This window comes from Ovis canadensis, chromosome X (assembly GCF_042477335.2).
Source record: "Ovis canadensis isolate MfBH-ARS-UI-01 breed Bighorn chromosome X, ARS-UI_OviCan_v2, whole genome shotgun sequence".
Classification (NCBI taxonomy): Eukaryota; Metazoa; Chordata; class Mammalia; order Artiodactyla; family Bovidae; genus Ovis; species Ovis canadensis.
In genome coordinates this window covers 97,122,158-97,141,000 of record NC_091727.1, presented here as the reverse complement: position 1 = coordinate 97,141,000, position 18,843 = coordinate 97,122,158, and the positions used below count along the sequence as shown (strand labels likewise).

Genomic DNA, 18,843 nt, shown 5'->3' with positions numbered 1-18,843 from the left:
TTAATAAAAACACAGGCATTAGAGCCTTAATATTCTTTAATTGTGAAGGACTATCATTTATTTTTCTAATTCTGTTCTTATTTTTTATCCCAATAACACAATAAAGTAAAAATAAGTAATACCTTAAGACTAGGATATGATATTTATAAAAGACACATCTGATAAAGGACTATTATCTAAAATATACCAAAAGGACTGCTACCAATTTTCACAATATGAAAATGAGCAATCTGATTAAAAAATTGGGGAAAAGACCTAATAGACACCTCACCAAAGAAGATATTCAAATGCAAGTAAACATATGGAATTATTTTCAACACCCTATGTCATCAGGGAATTGCAAATTAAGACCAAAATGAGATATCACTATACAGTCTTTAGAATGGGCAAAATCTAGAATACTGACAACAAATGTTGGCCAGGATATGGAGCAACAGAACTCTCATTTACTGCTTACGGGAAATGCAAAATGGGTAGCTATGTTGGAGATAGTCTGGAAGTTTCTTATAAAACTAAACACTCTCTTACCATATGATCCAGATCACACTCTTTGGTTTTTACCAAAATGAACTGAAATCTTATATTCACACAAAGACCTACATATAGATGTTTATAATAGTTTTATTTCTAATGGCCAAAACATGGAAGCAAGCATGATGTCCTTCAGTAAGTGAGTGACTATTAAATAAGCTGGTACATCTAGACAATGAAATATTATTTAGTGCTAAAAAGAAATGAGCTATCAAACCATAAAAAGATGGAGAAAACTCAAATGCATGTTACTAAATGGAAAAAGCCAACTTGAAAAAGCTATATACTGTATGATTTTAACCACATGACACTAAGAAAAATGCAAAACTATGGAAACAGTAAAAGGAAGAGCGGTGACCAGGGGTTGGAGGGAGGGATGAATAGGCTAAGCACAGAGGATATTTAGGGCAGTGAAATGATTCTGTAGAATACTGTAATGCTGGAGACATGTCCTTATACATTTGTTCAGACTCACTGAACATACATGATCAAGAGTGAAAACTAACTAACCTAAACTGTGGACTATCACACTGATTGTAACAAATATGCCACTCTGGTGGGGGGTACTGATTGTGAGGAAGGTTGTACCTGTGTAGGGAAAAGGACTGTATGTGAACTCCATAATTTCTGTTCAGTTTTGCTGCTCTGAAGACTAAAAGAAAGTGAAAGTGAAAGTGAAGTTGCTCAGTTGTGTCCGACTCTTTGTGACCCCATGGACTGTAGTTCACCAGGCTCCTCCATCCATGGGATTCTCCAGGCAAGAATACTGGAGTGGGTTGCCATTTCCTTCTCCAGGGCATCTTCCTGACCCAGGGATCGAACCCAGGTCTCCTGCATTGCAGGCAGACGTTTTAACCTCTGAGCCACCAGGGACTAAGCTTACATTAATTAAAATTTGCTAGGTACAAAAACTATTATTTGATTGGGACAAGTCAAAAATTTTATCAACAGGAATCTTATTGTATAATAACAGTCAATGGCTAATTTGAATAAAAAATGAAACTGTCTGAGATATTTAAAAAAACAATACCTTACAACTATCACATATGGTAGTGGAATATAAAATGGCATATGGCTACTGTGGAAAACAGTTTGGTGATTCATAAAAACTAGAATCACCACATGACCTAGCAATTCTACTCCTACGTATGTACCCAAAAGAATGGGAAAGAGGTGTTTGAAACAAAAACTTGTACATGAATATGCGTATCACCAACAATCCTAATAGCTCAAGTGAAGTCGCCTAGTCATGTCCAACTCTTCACGACCCCATGGACTGTAGTCCGCCAGGCTCCTCCGTCCATGGTATTTTCCAGGCAAGAGTCCTGGAGTGGGTTGTCATTTCCTTCTCCAGGGGATCTTCCCTACTCAGGAATCAAAGCTGGGTCTCCTGCATTGCGGGCAGACACATTACCATCTGAGCCAACTGGGAAGCCCCCTAATAGCTCAAAGGGAGAAAGAAAACAAATGTCCATCAACTGATGATTGGATAAACAAAATGTGGTATGGCTATATTATGGAGTATTACTCAATCAAAAGGAATGAAGTAATGAAACATGCCACAACATGAATGAACCTCAAGAAGATAGCAACAAGCAAGAGAATGCAGACATAAGAGCCACATAGTATATGATTCCATTTATGTGAAATACCTACAATAGGTAAACCCACTGAGACAGAAAGATGAGTGGTTGCCAGGACCTGGGTGAGGGAGGAATGGAGGATGACTACTTCATGGCAGTGAGAATGTTCTGGAACTAGACAGTGGTGATGGTGGCACAGCACTGAGAACATATAAAATGCCACTGAAGTGTACATTTTAAAATGATGTGTTCTCACTATAATTAAAAAAAAAGAATGTACTACAAAACTTAATACCTTGATTTTTTCACTCTCTTTTTTCACTCGCTTTGCATTTTCAATAATGTAAACAGTGCTCTTATTGACTTCATTGTCAGCCCTGTGCCTCAGCCAATCCTCATATCCCTAGAAGAATAAAAATAAGGACATAGTCAAACTCACATAATCAAGTAAAGTTGTTAATAAATTTTTACAACCCCTTCTCTGAGTCACAGCAGATACTTGTACTTATAATATTACTTTCAATGCAGAATAAAGAGACAACACTGTAAATTTTTGCAGCAAAAATGAAAATATACTTTCAAAATATTCCTTAGGTAAAAAGCTTTATTGCATTAAAAGATTCCTCCATTCTAGAGATAAGTATTAATAAAAATACAGGTAATAGAGACTTAATATTCTTCAGCAGTGAAGGACTATGGTTTATTTTTCTAATTCTGCTCTTAGTCAAGCTAATGTTAATGTTCTCTACTTTTTAATTTGAAAGACATTTTTCCAGGTTTTATTTTCTTATAGACCAAATTACTTAAACACATTCTTCCATATTAGACTGTTGGGAGTGATCATCTCTGAGGAAATATAATTCCTTCCCAGAGACAGAGAATAGAAAGAGCAAGTAGGATTATTTTGGAACAGTATCTATGATAAGTTTTAGAGATCAACAGTTAAATTTCTCCACTGACTTGGTGACAAAAGAAAATATAAATTGGTGTTCGTCTTTTAGAATTAAAAGTAATGAGTTCATTTTCCTTTGGGCTTTCTTTGGTCTAGAGTAATTTAAGCCAAAAGTAAGAATGGAGGAACTCTATTTGTTTGAGCACCATCTCCTTTTTTTTTTACATCACTTTGCTTTTTTTTCCTTATAATAGGGTCTGTACCTTTTCAAATCTAACTGTTTGAAAAGTCTCTTAATCGCCTTCCCCTTTTTTTCTCGGGTGCTATATATTGATTTCTATCCTGTCCTTCTTTAGGGCAATGCTTAGACTATCACTTCATATGGGAACTTTCAGTGATGTCAGTGAGGAAACAAAGGCCCCAGCATGAACTAGTATTGGGAGTAAAATGAATCAGTAAGAGCTTTTTGAAAACCAAACAGGCTATTCTTGGAACCAGCAATTCTATGATGTTAAAGAAAATAATCTTAACAGCTTCAGGGAAATAACATTCTCAAAGTCTTTATTTAGCAACCAAACACTTGATAAAATATCCTTTCAGTTCTGGGTAGGCAAGATAGAAGACCAGATAACCCCAAGAAGAAAGGTAACCATGTTCTCAATATTGTTAAGCAAACCTTTATTTTGGATATTCTTTGGGACACTTTCTAAAGGACTTTGATAAGTACTGTCTAAAAGTCTCCTTTCTAAAGGACTTTGATAAGTACTGTCTAAAAGTCTCCTTGTAACCTGTCAGCTTCTGGTACAGGAAAAACATTGTTAACTACTCCTTAACCACACTTCCTGTTTCCGTTTTTCAGTTTCATTGGGAATTTGTCAAAACACCTCTTCAGCAGCATCAGGAAAGACAACAAAATTAAAGTATTTATACTCTTGAGTTCAGAGAAGGAAATGGCAACCCACTCCAGTACTCTTGCCTGGAGAATCCCAGGGACAGAGGAGCCTGGCTGGCTACAGTCCATGGGGTCACAAAGAATTGGACGTGACTTAAGTGACTTAGCACACACACACGCACTCTTGAGTTCTCTGCTATAGGTGGCAATTTAACAAGTCCACAAGAATGGGAATTTTTCAGACAGATACAGCACATTGAAAAATGCAATGCACATTACAAATTTACCTTCCACTCCCTGAGTGAGGTGTACCTCTACCTACTCTCCTTTTAGGGTTATATTCCTCCTTCCAAAAAATGGGGAGAAAGGAGCAAAGAAATTAAAGATGTGTCTTATAACCATTTTAATGGGTTTTCAATAAGAACAAAATATAAACTCTCATGTCAGACAGGACTGAAATGCAAGCATAATTGTAGATTAGAAATTTACCTGCTTGATGGCTGTAACAGTTATAACAAAGAAAAGTGGAAGTCCACTCGTAATTGGGCTAGTTGGTGTGTCCACTGTGACCTAGGTAAAGAAAGTAAATTGAGACTAAAATGAAAAGCTGCCATTAACTTATACACAGCACTTACATGCTATAAACATTTCAGACAAAAATGTAAACAAAACATATCCCAGTAGCAGCATGAATGTTAACTTTCCTTAAAACAAAAGCAATCAACATAGCCATTAGTTTAAGAAAATAGTTCTAAATTTAGGCTTAGTTTTCATGCCAGCTTGGACTAACCCCTAGACTGAAATATATCCATTCATTTACCATCTGTCTGTTGAGCACCATTCTGTCAGCCTTTGTGCTATTATCAGCCAGGCTCTAGAGATGCTGCTTTATTTTAAACAAGATGGAGAAAAGTTCCTGCCCTCATAAGAGCTGGCAACTTACAGTGAAAACCAGACATTAAAACAAGTCAGATTTGAAGAGTATACAGAAGTTAACTAGATGGAAGGGAGGGCTTCATAGGCGCAGTGAGGTGCATAGAGAAAGTCTCTATGGGAGGAGGGCATGTGGCACCTGTGAGAAAATAAAGGAAGCCAGCAGCAAAAAAGCATGTGGTGTGAGAAGAGGCTGGAGGGGAGATGGGGCCATACCTAGCAGGGCTCTCCAGACGAAAGTTCATTCTTTATCTCACAAACAGTGGGAAATAATTGAAGCTTTTAGGTAGGGAGAAGTCACGTGAACAGAACCACATTCCAAAAGGTCATTCTCATTGCTTTGTGGAAAATGGAATGGAAGGGAACAAAAGTGGAGGGAGGCTAGTACACTCATCCAGGTAAGAGATGTACACTCATCCAGGTAAGAGATGATGGCTTGAACAAAGGTAGTAGCAGCAAATACAAAAAGAAGTTCCAGAGACATTTAGGAAGCAACACTGGTAATGAATTTCTTATAAGTGGTGGTTAAAAATGTCTCCCCAAGTATCTGATTAACATGGCTAGGTGGATGTTGTCATTCACTGAAACAGGAAATCCTGAAAGAGAACTAGATTTGAGGCAAAGAGAATCATGGGGTCACTCTCCTTTTACGTAGCACTGAGATATTAATCTGGATTCCTCACCACATAAGCTCTCTAATCTTTCAAGTCTTAAAGTCACCTATTCTTTGAAGTTTTTTCAAGCTTCTCTTGGGTAAGAAGAAAAAACATAACTTCCATTGTGTCCACACAGCATTTTGCTCATACTAGTTTTACTACATTTACCACATTAAATTGAGTGAATACATGACTGTCTTTTTTTGCTTTAACGTAAAATTCCTTTTGGGTAGAAAAGGCAATTTTGATCTTTACTGTACCTGCTAAATCTTTGTTATCTGGACCACTGCCTGGCACACAGGTGCTTACTGAACTGAACTGAAATGTGCTGCATGCCAAGTGGAATGATGGTGTGCATAATCTTCTACACAGTTTATTTATTCTATGCTGTGCTGTAAGACATCTCACCATTGATCTAGAGGAGCTCCGCCTCAAATGCCCTGTCATTCATGACTGAAATTGGTTCTTCCCCATATCACAACCCAGACTGGTTTTAATTTGCAGAGCTAAATTGAATTATAGTACTATTTACTCAAAGTAGATAAACAGAAGCACTTAAGATCAGCAAGGCATTTGAGCAATTTTATTGGGATGTTTTTGCTTTGCTTTAAAACAATGAAATGAGAAAAAAAATACCTTTAGTGTAGTAAAATTTTCAAAGGGTAATTTTGGCAAGGGAAAGATTTTAATAGCTTATAGACTGAAAGATGGAAGATGAAATTTTAAATGTCTAAAATTTAAAACACAAAACATTAGGAACACTGAGAAGCAAACCAGTGTACAAGGATTTATTTCATCCTTAAAGTAAATAAATGAGGAAAAGCAAAACCGGTGATCAAGAAGATAAGTGATAAATTTTCAATTAAACTGAAATGGGTGCTTAACAAAGTGAAACTATTAATTTGAACTATTTTCAATTTTCATACATACCACTATATATACAAATACACAATGCATGTCTGTCTAAGATGAACAAAGATATGAAATCCATGAAAGTTTAAAAAAAGTAACAAAGTCTCAATAAGTTTTCTAGTGAAAGAGCTACTTTAGAAATATATAAAATTGAGTACAGCTTAAAATATATTAGTACTTTAAAAAGTGTTATTATAATAAGCCATGAACAACTTTTTAATCACAGGGCATTTCAAGGTTAGAAACGGATTGAAAATTTGCTTGAAGAAATGAAGTTTCTAATAGAGCTCTTACCTGTATAAGAAAAATGATAAGAAAATAAAAATTTGCAATTCTTCTAAACTGTTCAAACAGATTCTTTGGGAGGAAATTCCAAAGTGTATACTATATGGGAGGGAAAAAAAAAGATTATTAGAAAAGAAACTTGAAAAAGATTCCAGATTATCACAATACTTTGAAAGCATGTTAAAACCCAAACCTCACAGACGAGTAAGTGTGTGCTTAGAGGTATAGCATATAAGCACTCTGCAGGAGTCAAGTTTTCACTTGGAGCATTCTAACTGGGCCATCTGTCCCTCAGCTTTGCTTTCCCTGGCCAATCTAAATTAGGTTCCCTGTTATCTGCTCTCATATCACCCTATACTTCCCTGGGATCACGCATTTCAGTGAATAATTATATGTGTGCATATTTTAATTAAAGTTTCTCCCTCAAGAGGCACTGAGATCTAAAAGGGCAGACTATTCATCTAGTCTTTTTATTACTTTTCTCCAACTCCTAGCACAGTGCCTGACATAAAGTAGACACTCAATAAATTAGTTGGATGAATGAATGAACTAATTAAATTAATTTTTCTGGCTGTGCTAAGCTTTGGAATCTTGATTATCATCACAGATAAAATTCTGTCCCTATCACTGCTTACCACCTCCCTGACAGCCTTGGTGTACACATAACCTTAGGTCATAGACAGTTTACATTTTAATCAACAACATACCAACCTTGTACTTTGATAATAGGTAGTGGGTAAAGGTTTCAATGCTAAATTGTACATGGGCAGGAGGAGAAAACTCTTGGGCCAGCTGTCAAATCACAAAGACTTTCTCATTGGTACCTTAAGCTCAAGGACCAGGGCATTTTAAAATCACCCAAAGTTGGATTTTCTAGATGTCTTAATAAAGACCAGAAACCAGAAACAAAGAAATGTTTCTTAACCTAAAGATCTAAGTTTATACTTGCACGGTCTCCATTTGTGAGAAAATATTCATTGTATTAGGTAAGGTGACTGACAAAGCCAAAGTTGCAGAGCATGATACAATAGATGGGGCTTTACTACTAACCTCCCTTTAAAAGGTATATAGGCCCAAGGTTCAGGGAATCCCAAGAATAAAAAGATGAATGGAGGCAAATATATTCAGTGAAGCAGCTGCATTACAACCAACAGCCCACCTAGAAGGTTCTTCTCCCAGGGTTCATAGAAGTGCCTCAGGGAAGCCCATTCGACACGAAGTGCATACTTGTGTGTGGATGTGTATCACTTGGGAGAAGAGAGTCCACAGTTTTCAGATTCCCAAGGCAGCTTGTGACCAAAAAGAAAAGGGATCAAAACCACAGGTCCAGTCACTCTGAAGCTGCCCCCTAGTTCAGATGACCACTTAACTGTCCCGATGACTGAAGGTCAGTTTTCTAAAACAACAAACTAAACTCCAACAGGCTAACAGCTGAGCTTCTGGCTCGTTGACCTTCTGTTCCTTAAGTAAAGGGTTTTAAATTGAACAAACAAACATTGGGACTGTGAGAGTCCTCTGTGGGGTGTGAACATGTTGAAGGGAACATTTTTGTTGTTGTTTCTAGGCCCCCACTGTTTCCCTCTGTTTTAACTTCCTAAATGAACTGCTTCCTTGAGGAACTCTGGTCAGTTTATCTTGATAAGCAACTATTACTACATGCCCTCTTCTTTCCTATATCAGATCATGAGCTACTAAGAGGTCAGAGAACATATAAACATAAGCTCCTTTCCCTTCCATGCCTAGAACAGTGTTCAGCATGTAGAAGGTATACAAGAAATGTTGACTGAAACTTGTGTTTTGGCCATTTCTTCCACTGCTCTAACTAAAACGTAAATTAAGCTTCTTGTCTCTGTTATAATACAAATGCAATATAGCATACATATTTCAAGGCAGACTAAGAGAAGCCTACTTTTAAATAGTGTTCTAATTAAAACTGAAATGGAATGAAAGCTGCATACACCAAGTTATTCAAATTGCCTTGTTTACCTAAAAAGTGAACTCTCAAACTTAGTTGCTACAAACCAGAAATAATGTTAACTCACAGGAAGAAAATGTTTAGAGCATTTGTTTTATACATGATGTTGAAAATGGACATTTTTGGGGGTCAAAAGTCAGTTCTTGCTCAAGAGAAGTCACTAAGTGGATCTTCTATACTATTTTAACGTGCAAGCCTAAACTAAAAAAGCAACCCTGACATCTAGAACACGTTTTAAAAGTTTCTTGGTGGCTCAGACGGTAAAGCGTCTGCACGCAATGAGGGAGACCTGGGTTTAATCCCTGGGTCGGGAAGATCCCCTGGAGAAGGAAATGGCACCCCACTCCAGTGCCCTTGCCTGGAAAATCCCATAGGCGGAGAAGCCTGGTAGGCTACAGTCCATGGGGTCGCAAAGAGCCGGACACGACTGAGCGACTTCACTTTCACTTTCTTCAAAAGTTTCTTCAGAAAAATGCCAGCTTCCCAAGTATGTGCAAAGCATTTTCATTTTCCCTATAGTGAATTAAACAACTGGTACACAACTGTGGCCTTTGATTGACACAAGTGTGGGTCCCCCCCTCACACATATATCATCTAATTTAATTTGAAATCAAAACCTTGTAACTTTGATAAATAACTTTCCTAATTTAAAGTAGAGAGTATGAAGGGAATCTCAGTGTTGAGAGTCTATTAACTGAAAATTTTAAACAAAAGGAAACTTTAGAACACTACTTGTTTTTACCCAAAGTCCAAAATTTTTCCAATTTAGCCTTTAAAAAACTTGTTCTAATATTTCTGTGTATCATGAGAAAAAGGATAGCAGCTAAAATGAAGTAGTTAACTATGTAAAGTGGCAAAGTCAACAACCAGTTGTGAAGGGAGCACTGACTTTTCTTACTACTGGCATTTGAATGCAATGTAACAAAATAACCGTACCTGAAGATTAGTTGTAAATAAGCAAAGCTCTAGGTTGAATAACTGTTCATTTTGCTAAATGACTGTATCCACGTGATTATCAACTCTCCTTGTTGTAGGCAATAAATCCAATTTTGACCATCACAGCAACCTACTTTCATTTTCATTACCAATGTCAAGCAGAACTTTCTGCTTTTTCAAAGTATCACTCTTTCTACCATAAATTCAGAACAGCAAAAGGAGTTACCAAGACAGTACTACATTAGGATTTAGTAACTTTAGCTTAAAAGGCACCTTCAGGGAGTTTGATAAAATGCAAAGACATGTCTAAGAAATTCTATTGATGCTTTTGATTTTTAAAATGAGAGAAAATGCTAGTGTAATTTTAGTCTTGAAACTTTAATACATTGTTTCACATAGGAGAAGTTAAGTTTAACCTTGGGCATAGCTTCAAAGAGTTAGGAGGAGCTCCCTGATTCTTATCCCACTGAAGGGCCTTCAAGATGAGGCTCAGAAGTTTTAAATGAAAAAAAAAAAGTAGAATAGAGAAAAATGATGGAACCTAAGATCTTAAAGATCTAGTTTCTTTTGCTGCAGAAGGGGATTTCCAAGTTTTGTACCAGCTACAAAGTTCTAGTGATTCCCAAAGGTCCCTGCTCAGTGCACTAAAATAGGAAGGCCAAAGAGAACAAGTTTTTCTAAATAAAGTATTTGTGCATCCCAAAAGAAGAAAAGGATGCTAATTTTGTAAGTTAATAAAACTTAAATTTTTATCAAAGTGTTATTTTCAGTGTTCCTGTATTAACAGGACTTATTCCCAGTGATATTACATTACTGATGGCACCTGTAAACAAACAAAAGGCAGCCAACTGAGAAAGTTATTTTTATTATTGGATGGTTTAGAAAGGAAATCAACACTTGCTACAAGTTGCACATTTCTTCCATTAAAAATGTTGTACATTTCTTCAATTAAAAGATTCTGGTGCAAATACCATCAGCTAAAGGGCAATGTGAGGAAGAGAAAGTCAAATTATGAAACACTTTTCTCTCCGAACTGGACCTGAAGGCTTCTTTTTAAAAGTAATCGCTCTGCATATTTGAAACACAGGAGAGTGAGGAAATCACTACTACTGCTCAGGACTGCAGTAATAATAATAATCACAAAAACATAAATAACAATAGCAGTTACTATCTACTGAGTTGTTACTGCATGCCAAGCACAGTGCTTCAACGTTTTCTGTGAATTACTTTATCCGCATCACAATCCTGTGAGATAAGTAGTTAACAGCCCCATTTTACAGATAAGAAAATGGGGACATAGGAAGGTTATATAACTTTAACTTCAAACACAGATCTCCTGTTTATAAGGGTGAAGCTCTTTACCACTACACTATATGCTGTTCCCCTTATAACTATTGTACTAAAATTTCATTCTTTTTGTGAAGTCAGTATACTGTCAATTCCTTTTTTTCTGTTCTATAGCTGTTATGAAAAACAGATCAGTTAATAAGCAATTAACTAGACAAACTGTAAAAATAAAATATCTACAAAGAAAAAGATGTGTTAGTCTATCAATGTAGATGCATTCACTACTGTGGTTTCTAAAACACATACATATAAACTGTATATGCAAATATGTTTAGAACCAGTTTGTATTTGCCCATGAATTCCTTATTATTTAAAAAATACCCTATTGCATTGTTTTGACTACTGGCAAAACTAAAGGTAAAATATGAAAAATATTCTAAGAAATGCAAAAACAGTTGAGAATTAACTGAGTTTTATATGTTCCTTTAATATGCAAAAATACATGGTATATTACAACAAGTGGATTTTCACTAGCTCAGTGAAAAGTCACTTGACTATCAGTGTGTCACTTTATCATTTTCTACATAAAGCACTATGGGAAAAAATAATTTCCTTAAAGTAAAGGAGAGAAGACTGAGGGAGGAGCCCGAATAGCACAATGACATGAAACAGCTCTTTATTCAGAGCCACTGTATCTTATAAAGCAGGTCTGTTCCTGGCTTTATCACTAACTTTGCTTCATGACCATGACTAACTTAAGTTCTCTGGGTTTGCTTTCTCCATCTGTAAAGTCAGGGAGTTGAACAACAGGATCTCTTAGGATGTTTCAGTTCTATATTAAGTCCATGATTTTGAGCCAAAGGACTACTATTGACTGTTTTCTTGAATACTAAGAGTGAGTAACAATTTTCGGTGAAAGAACTATTCACTATCTCGGGCACAGGTACAGAAAATTCTAGCTGACAATAAATTTCTGCCACAAGGTTAAAGATTAACAGGAAACAGACATTTAAACTCAGAGTGTTCTATAGTCCCATGGATCTGCTCATAGGTGACACAGTTTTCAATCATTCTGTCCATATTTTACATGCTACTCTCCCAGCTAAGTACAATCTATCTGCATTATATCACTACCCAAACAGAAACCACATGTTTGAAAATTAAAATGCTAAATTTGCAAAGGAAGGGTATAACTCTGTGTTTCAGATCCTCGGTGTCTGTCAACATGCAATGAACCAATAGTCACCAACATTTGAGGTCTACCTTATCATGCTACATGAGGAAGCGAGGAAAATTATCAAGATCTGCGCCATACTAGAAGACACAGCAGTCTCTATACGGTGCCAGCCATCTAGCACCTAGCACCTAACCTCCTCAGTCAAGGGGAAAGATTAGCAAACTAATACTTGTAGATTGATGACTACTGGGTACTATGAGTTATAAAGAATGCTTTCATGAATGGAACATAAGCTCCATTTCACTAATGAGGACATTCAGACTGAGAGATTAATTTGCCTAAAGTCACATAGCTAGTAAATGATCAGACCAGGATTTAAACAGGTCTTCAGGCTGCTTCTTTTAGCATTACACAATGCTAAATAAAGTAAGATGATTATTCAAATGGTAACACAGCTATGGTGATTGAACCCTTAACTGTTCAAGCAGTGCACAGAACAGAATGTACCCTTTAGGACCCAGGAGTGTACTTGAGAAGCTCTGCAATGGAACAGAAAGAGATACAAATGTCACTCTAAGATAACACCCTCTGGAAGAATGTAAATTATTTACAACCCAGTCCATCTACACAAGACCAATTCAGGAAGCTTTGGGCATGTAAATAATTCCACTTTTAGCACACTTTAAGGCTTAAAGTGATACATATAATCAACAGGCATGATGAATCATAATGGAGAGCAAGGAAACACTCTTTCAGCTATAAGGAGACAAAGTGATGCTTTTAAAGAAACTGCCTTTTGGTGGAGTAATTACTACAGTTGGTCTATGATTGGTACAAATGCACATTCAGGAATGCATATATAAATGTCTCAGCTTACAGCATTAAGTATTATTTGGCTTACTATATGAAAATCTATTGAGTTAAACAACTTACCTTAGATGAGATTATTCTATTATCACAAAATTTTTGTGCAATGTATGCTTCAGTTTCTGAAACTGGATGATTGCCAACAAATACTGTGCGTGTACCAACTCGCTTCTCTTCTCCAGCACACTGACCAAGAGAAACAGGAAAACAGATCAGTTTTTCATCACATTTCTCCATGCTTCTACTGAGCACAGAATTCTTGTCTAAGTGTCTAAGCATGTTTGGCTATTGTCTAGAGAGAGAATAGTAGGAAGAGTAGAAACCTTGTTAGGAAATTCAAACTTCACTGTTAGTAAAAGTTTTGTTTAGGCCAACTGCTCTGAGGCCAACATTGTGATTCTAAATGTTTAAATTGAAGTATCCTAGAGAAACAGTATTTTTACTGCCAAGCATTTTCTTTCATCTACAGGATCTCAACCATCACTGTCACAGCAACACACTAATTTAGAAAAGGTCAGATTGGGAATATTTATTACACAAAAAGCGTTGAAGACAAGTTTGTAAATTTCATTATCAGACAGCAGAAAGCAGAATGCAAAATTATTATAAACTGAAAATAACTGCTTATAAATACAAAGGAATATAGAATGGCTATCTCTATTCATGGAGTGATCAACTATTTCTAGAAAGAAAAGTTACAATTCTTTGGCTTTTCAAGGAAAGATATTCTTTTGTGATCTCCCAGAACTTATTGCCAAAAAGTCCCATTTCACACAATATAACTCTAATGCCCATTCTGTATTTTTAAAAAGTAGATTTGTTGCATCTACAAGCTGCAAGATTCAGGCGCATTTTTACCTCAAAGTTTTCTTTCACTGAGGCTTCACTCTGTTTTCTCATCTTAAATCAGGATAATATCTTTCCTTATATAAATCTAGAATAGTCTCTTTTTTAAGTTTTTAAATTTATCTATTTAATTGGAGGATAACTACTTTACAATATCATGATGGGTTTTGCCATACATCAACCAACATGAATCAGCCACAGGTGCACATGTGTCCCCCCATCCCACCTCCCTCCCCACCCTATCCCTCTGGGTTGTCCCAGAGTACTGGGTTTGGGTGCCCTGCTTCCTGTATTGAATCTGTACTGGCCATCTATTTTACATGTAGTAACATACGTGTTTCAATGCTATTCTCTCAAATCATCCCACCCTTGCCTTCTCCCAGAGTCCGCAAGTCTGTTCTTTACATATGTGTCTGTTTTGCTGCCCTGCATATAGGATCGTCATTACCATCTTTCTAAATGGATAGTCTCTTATGATGGCACTGTTTTTACATGTTTGAGACAACCATTTATTTAAGTCTAAGGAAATATGATAGAAACCAATATCCACTTATATATTTCCTTATTTTTTAAAAAAGAGCATAATTCCACAACGTAAAATGTTTTAAAGTATATAGCCACAAAGATTTCTGTTCGGTGATCTATTTAAAGGTCAAAGATATAACTCTCTATCCCTGAAATAACCATTTTAAGCAAGACTACTTAGAGGTTGCCAAGTTCTCCAAATGTCTATATTTTGCTGTATTCCAGTCTGAATTTCTGTACCTCAAACAGATATAGGGAAAATAATTTTTCTGAATGAAAAAAATATTACCCTAAAATATGGTAAGACCTCTTGCTTCACTATTTTCATTCAAAGATTATTAAGTAATTATCTAGTGGGGTCCGGCCTCCAAAATCGATAGGGAATCACTGGAAAAGTAACTGAGATAAATTGAAGTAGGAGAGATTTAGGTTGTATATAAATGATAACTACTGGAAATACACTCTGGTATGGGCTAAAAGGGAGCTTGTGGGAATTCAATCTACGGCAATCTGGGAAAAGTCACAAAGTCATCAATACTCTACAAGTGCTATTTACCCACCTGCCCCAAGACAGGGCATTAGAACAACTGACTGTACAAGGTCCTTCGCATGCTAAGGGTCAGTGATTAACACATAAATTTTCAAACAGCTCCTGGAAACCAGTAAACAATACCTTTACCTGAATGGTAACTATATACATTTTGATTAAGGGACTGACTTTGTTTGCAACTGTAATATACAGGGTCTGAACACAGAAGAGCACTATATTTCCCATAATACCCATTTTGCAAAAAGTAAATACACCTTCTTAGAAGTATAGTTTACTTTGTTCCCCTCCCCTAGCTTTCTGTTGCAAGTTACAGTCCCAATGTAGTCTCTACAACAGACCAGAAATTGTCAAGTCCACACACACACTACAATTTAAATTCTTTCATTTAATAGTCACATGGCTATCTAGTTTTTCACACAAGAAGTGGCTATAGAGCAAATAAGCAAGAACCACCTTTCATGCCAGTTCTCAGATCATTCAACAAATGAAAAGGGGGAAGAGGAAAGAGGTAGAAGACCAGTGAAGCGGGATGTTTCCTGCACTGCCAGTACAGATAGATTGTTTTCCTCAGTTAACAGTGGCCACAGATTAACTTAAAACCAAACTGAACTAGCACTATCCCAATTCTGAATTGTCTTCGACTTTCTTCTGTGGCAGATAACTTTCCAAAGAACAAAGGAAGGTACAAGCATAAAGCAATTTTTCAGGCGCGTGATATTTTTATGAATTTTGTATTTGTATAGCATTTATAGTTTTACTAAGAGCTTTCCTCATACTTCATCTCTGATTTCTTTCAAGTGACCTCTATCTCCATTAAATAGGAGAAAATGGAGTGAAATTGTTGTGCAGGTTTGGGGAGGGAGAGAGGGGATGGGAGATCCAGACAATGATCATTGTTAGACGAGGAAATAGGAGCCTGAAAAAAATTGTAGAATGTATGCTCCTGAGGATTTTTCAAAAAAGGGCAAAGTCTCCCCAGGTCAGGCAGGTTGGAGTTTGGAGCTGCCTGAGGACTGGGTCTGGGGTGGGGTGAAACAGATGACTTTTCCATGCTTGTCAACCTAAAAATCTGATGAACCTGCAATTTCTGGTAGAATTTGTTTCAACTCTGTAATGTTGCTTGGTTCACATAAAAATGGCAAAGCTGACTATATGTGTAAATTCATTGTAATTTTCCACGTCTGCCAATGTAGTGTTAAAGCAATGGTTTTAGCTCCTGTGATTTTGAATAATGTAGGTGCCTTAGCCAAGGGAGAGAAACTCTAAATAGGAATTATAAAAAAAAAAAATTCCTGTTTGGATGGCACACAATGTAGTCTAGAATGGGAGTATATGATTCCTGCCACTTCGTAATGAATTTTAATTCATTAGGAGTACATCCTGTGTTTAAGTGCTTCCCGTGCAAATGTCCTTAGAAATGGCATTTATTAAAATTGAAATGAGTTGGCACCAATTCTATTTTAATGACATATCATACACACTACAATTAAAAGGGTGAAAAATATTTAAAAGCATATAGTCTATGAATTAACACAGAAGTCAATTTAATTTTCTTATTCATGATAAAAATCACCCTGTTGTACTCCTGAATTATAAACTGAATCCTGTTTTTTAAAAAACAAAAAACAAAAAAAACTCCAATAATTTATTCAAGATACAGTCTCTCAATAAACATCAGAGTAGGGCTTTCCTGATGGTCCAGTGGTTGAGAAACTGCCTACCAATGCAGGGCACACAGGTTTGATCCCTGGTCCATGAAGACCTCACATTTTGCAGAGCAACGAGGCCCATGCACCATAACTACTGAGCCCACACATCTCAACTACTTAACTCTAACCCTAGAACCTGTGCTCTGCAACAAGAGAAGCCACTGCAATGAGAAGCCCATGCACTGCAACTAGAGGAGCCTCCCCTCAGTCCATGCAGAGCAAAAAATAAAATAGATAAATAAATCTTAAAAAACAACAACAACAAAAACCGAGAGTAAAATGGTACTGTTATTCAACTAGTACATCTTAAAATCCTATGCCTTTGCTAGTCATAAACAAAAAAAAGCTACTGGAAGTATACTTTCTTAATTGTCTCTAGACCAGTGACTCAATAAGAACTGAGGGAAAACAGAGAACTCAACACAAGACTGTCATCATGAAAGCTAGCACAGTTTCTAAAACACAGCTCACCTCTCCATCCATTCCACATATTGGCAGACTTAAATTTATTCCTTAGTCATAGATCAGTGGTTCTTAAGTCTGGCCACACATTGGCTTTAAACATAATACCAATGGCTGGCTCTTTTTATTTAATTTCTCTAGAAGCTCCCCAGGTGACAGTTCTAATTTGCAGTCAGGACTGAGAATTACTGCTACAGAACCTCACTCTTTGAATTAATGATTGACCTTAATGAACATCCTACAAGTTTTTAGTACACCAGGCATAATGCTACACTTCTAAAGCAATCAAAATAATTTAAATAATTAGCTTTTCGAAAGACAAAAAATACAAATAACCATCAAGCAGTAACCCTACCAAACATTTTAAGCTTCTCACAAAATGAGATTCTTCGTCAATACTCACTTTGCATTTATCTACTACCCATTGATCATTCAGATCATTGATAATGAAAATTACAGGCCCTGAAAACATGGAAAGCTACTCGGGTTATCAGCAAATAATCAATAATGTAATCTCCAACAATCACAGCATACTTTTATTGATCATCAATCTGCTCTCTGTGAGTTACTAAAGCAAGTAAAAGGACAGCTCTCCTTATCGGTGGGTTCCACGTCTGTGGATTCCAGCAACTTCAGATTGAAAATATTTCACTGGTGGGGGAAGATCCAGAAATTCCAAAAAGCAAAACTTGAATTCGTCATGCACCTAAAAACTACTTACATAGCATTTACATTGTACTAGGTATTGTAAATAATCTAGAGATGATTTAAATTATATGGGAGATGTATGTAACTTACATGCAAATACTATGCCATTTTACAGGACTCAAGCATCTGAGGGTCCTGAAATCAATCCCCTGCAGACATTGAAGGACTACTGTATTTACTCTAAACTGAACAAAAAATCCTTATTAATAATCTGAACACTTGGCAATGTGTAATCTATTCTCCACATTCCAGCCCCAAAGCTATTTTTTCCCCTCTGAAGCTCTATTGTTGTTGAACAGTATAATCAGTCTTTAAAAGGCCAAATAAATTCATGAAAGAGAGAGCATTTCATGAAAATTTCAGCATTTCTATACTAAAGTTGGAAAAGTAAAAGTGAAAGTCGCTCAGTAGTGTCTGACTCTTTGTGACCCCATGGACTGAAGAGTCCGTGGAATTCTCTAGGCCAGAATACTGGATGTGGGTGGCCTTTCCCTTCTCCAAGGGATCTTCCCAACCTAGGAGTCAAACCCGTCTCCCACATTGCAGACCAATTCTTTACCAGCTGAGCCACAAGGGAAGCCCAAGAATACTGGAGTGGGCAGCCTATCCCTTCTCCTGGGGATCTTCCCAACCCAGGAATCGAACAGGGGTCTCCTGCATTGCAGGCAGATTTTTTTTTTTACCAACTGAGCTATGAGGGAAGCCCACTAAGGGTGGAAGTTCTGCACAAGGTTAGAAGCACTCCAGTGCCAGGCAATATTTTCAGTGTATTAAGCTTCCTGGTTAAGATTTCTACAATGAATTCAGTGGTCATATTGCTAAGGCTTCTAAGCCCATCCCATTATAACAAGCCAAGAATAGCCTTCATGCCTAATTTATAGTCATAACTCTAAAACGAGTCTTAAAAATTGCACTTTTCTGATTTTTCTTTTCCTGCACCTTCTTAAGTCATGAAGCTGTCTCTCCTTTGTTAGAGGAAGTGAAGCAAGATTGAGCCAGGACATTTTGTCTCTTCTTGCCTTTAAAGGCAAGAAGACACTTAATTATGGCTATATTAATCAATACTCTCAAACATCTGAGCAAAACACAACTAAATATCCAAAGTACATCCCTAGGC

General features: G+C 36.7%; 1 protein-coding gene across 11 annotated transcripts in view; it reads right to left on the bottom strand.

Moving 5' to 3' along the window:
• Positions 1–18,843, bottom strand: part of ATP11C (ATPase phospholipid transporting 11C) — a 173,789-nt gene that overhangs the window by 84,494 nt on the left and 70,452 nt on the right. For all 11 annotated transcript variants that reach the window (XM_070290646.1, XM_070290638.1, XM_070290639.1 and 8 more), the window contains 4 exons: positions 12,993–13,112; positions 6,694–6,783; positions 4,388–4,468; positions 2,410–2,517 (listed from right to left, as the gene is read on the bottom strand). In XM_070290646.1, the coding sequence (XP_070146747.1) occupies positions 2,410–2,517; positions 4,388–4,468; positions 6,694–6,783; positions 12,993–13,112 (399 nt within the window). The remainder of the gene's footprint in view (positions 1–2,409; positions 2,518–4,387; positions 4,469–6,693; positions 6,784–12,992; positions 13,113–18,843) is intronic.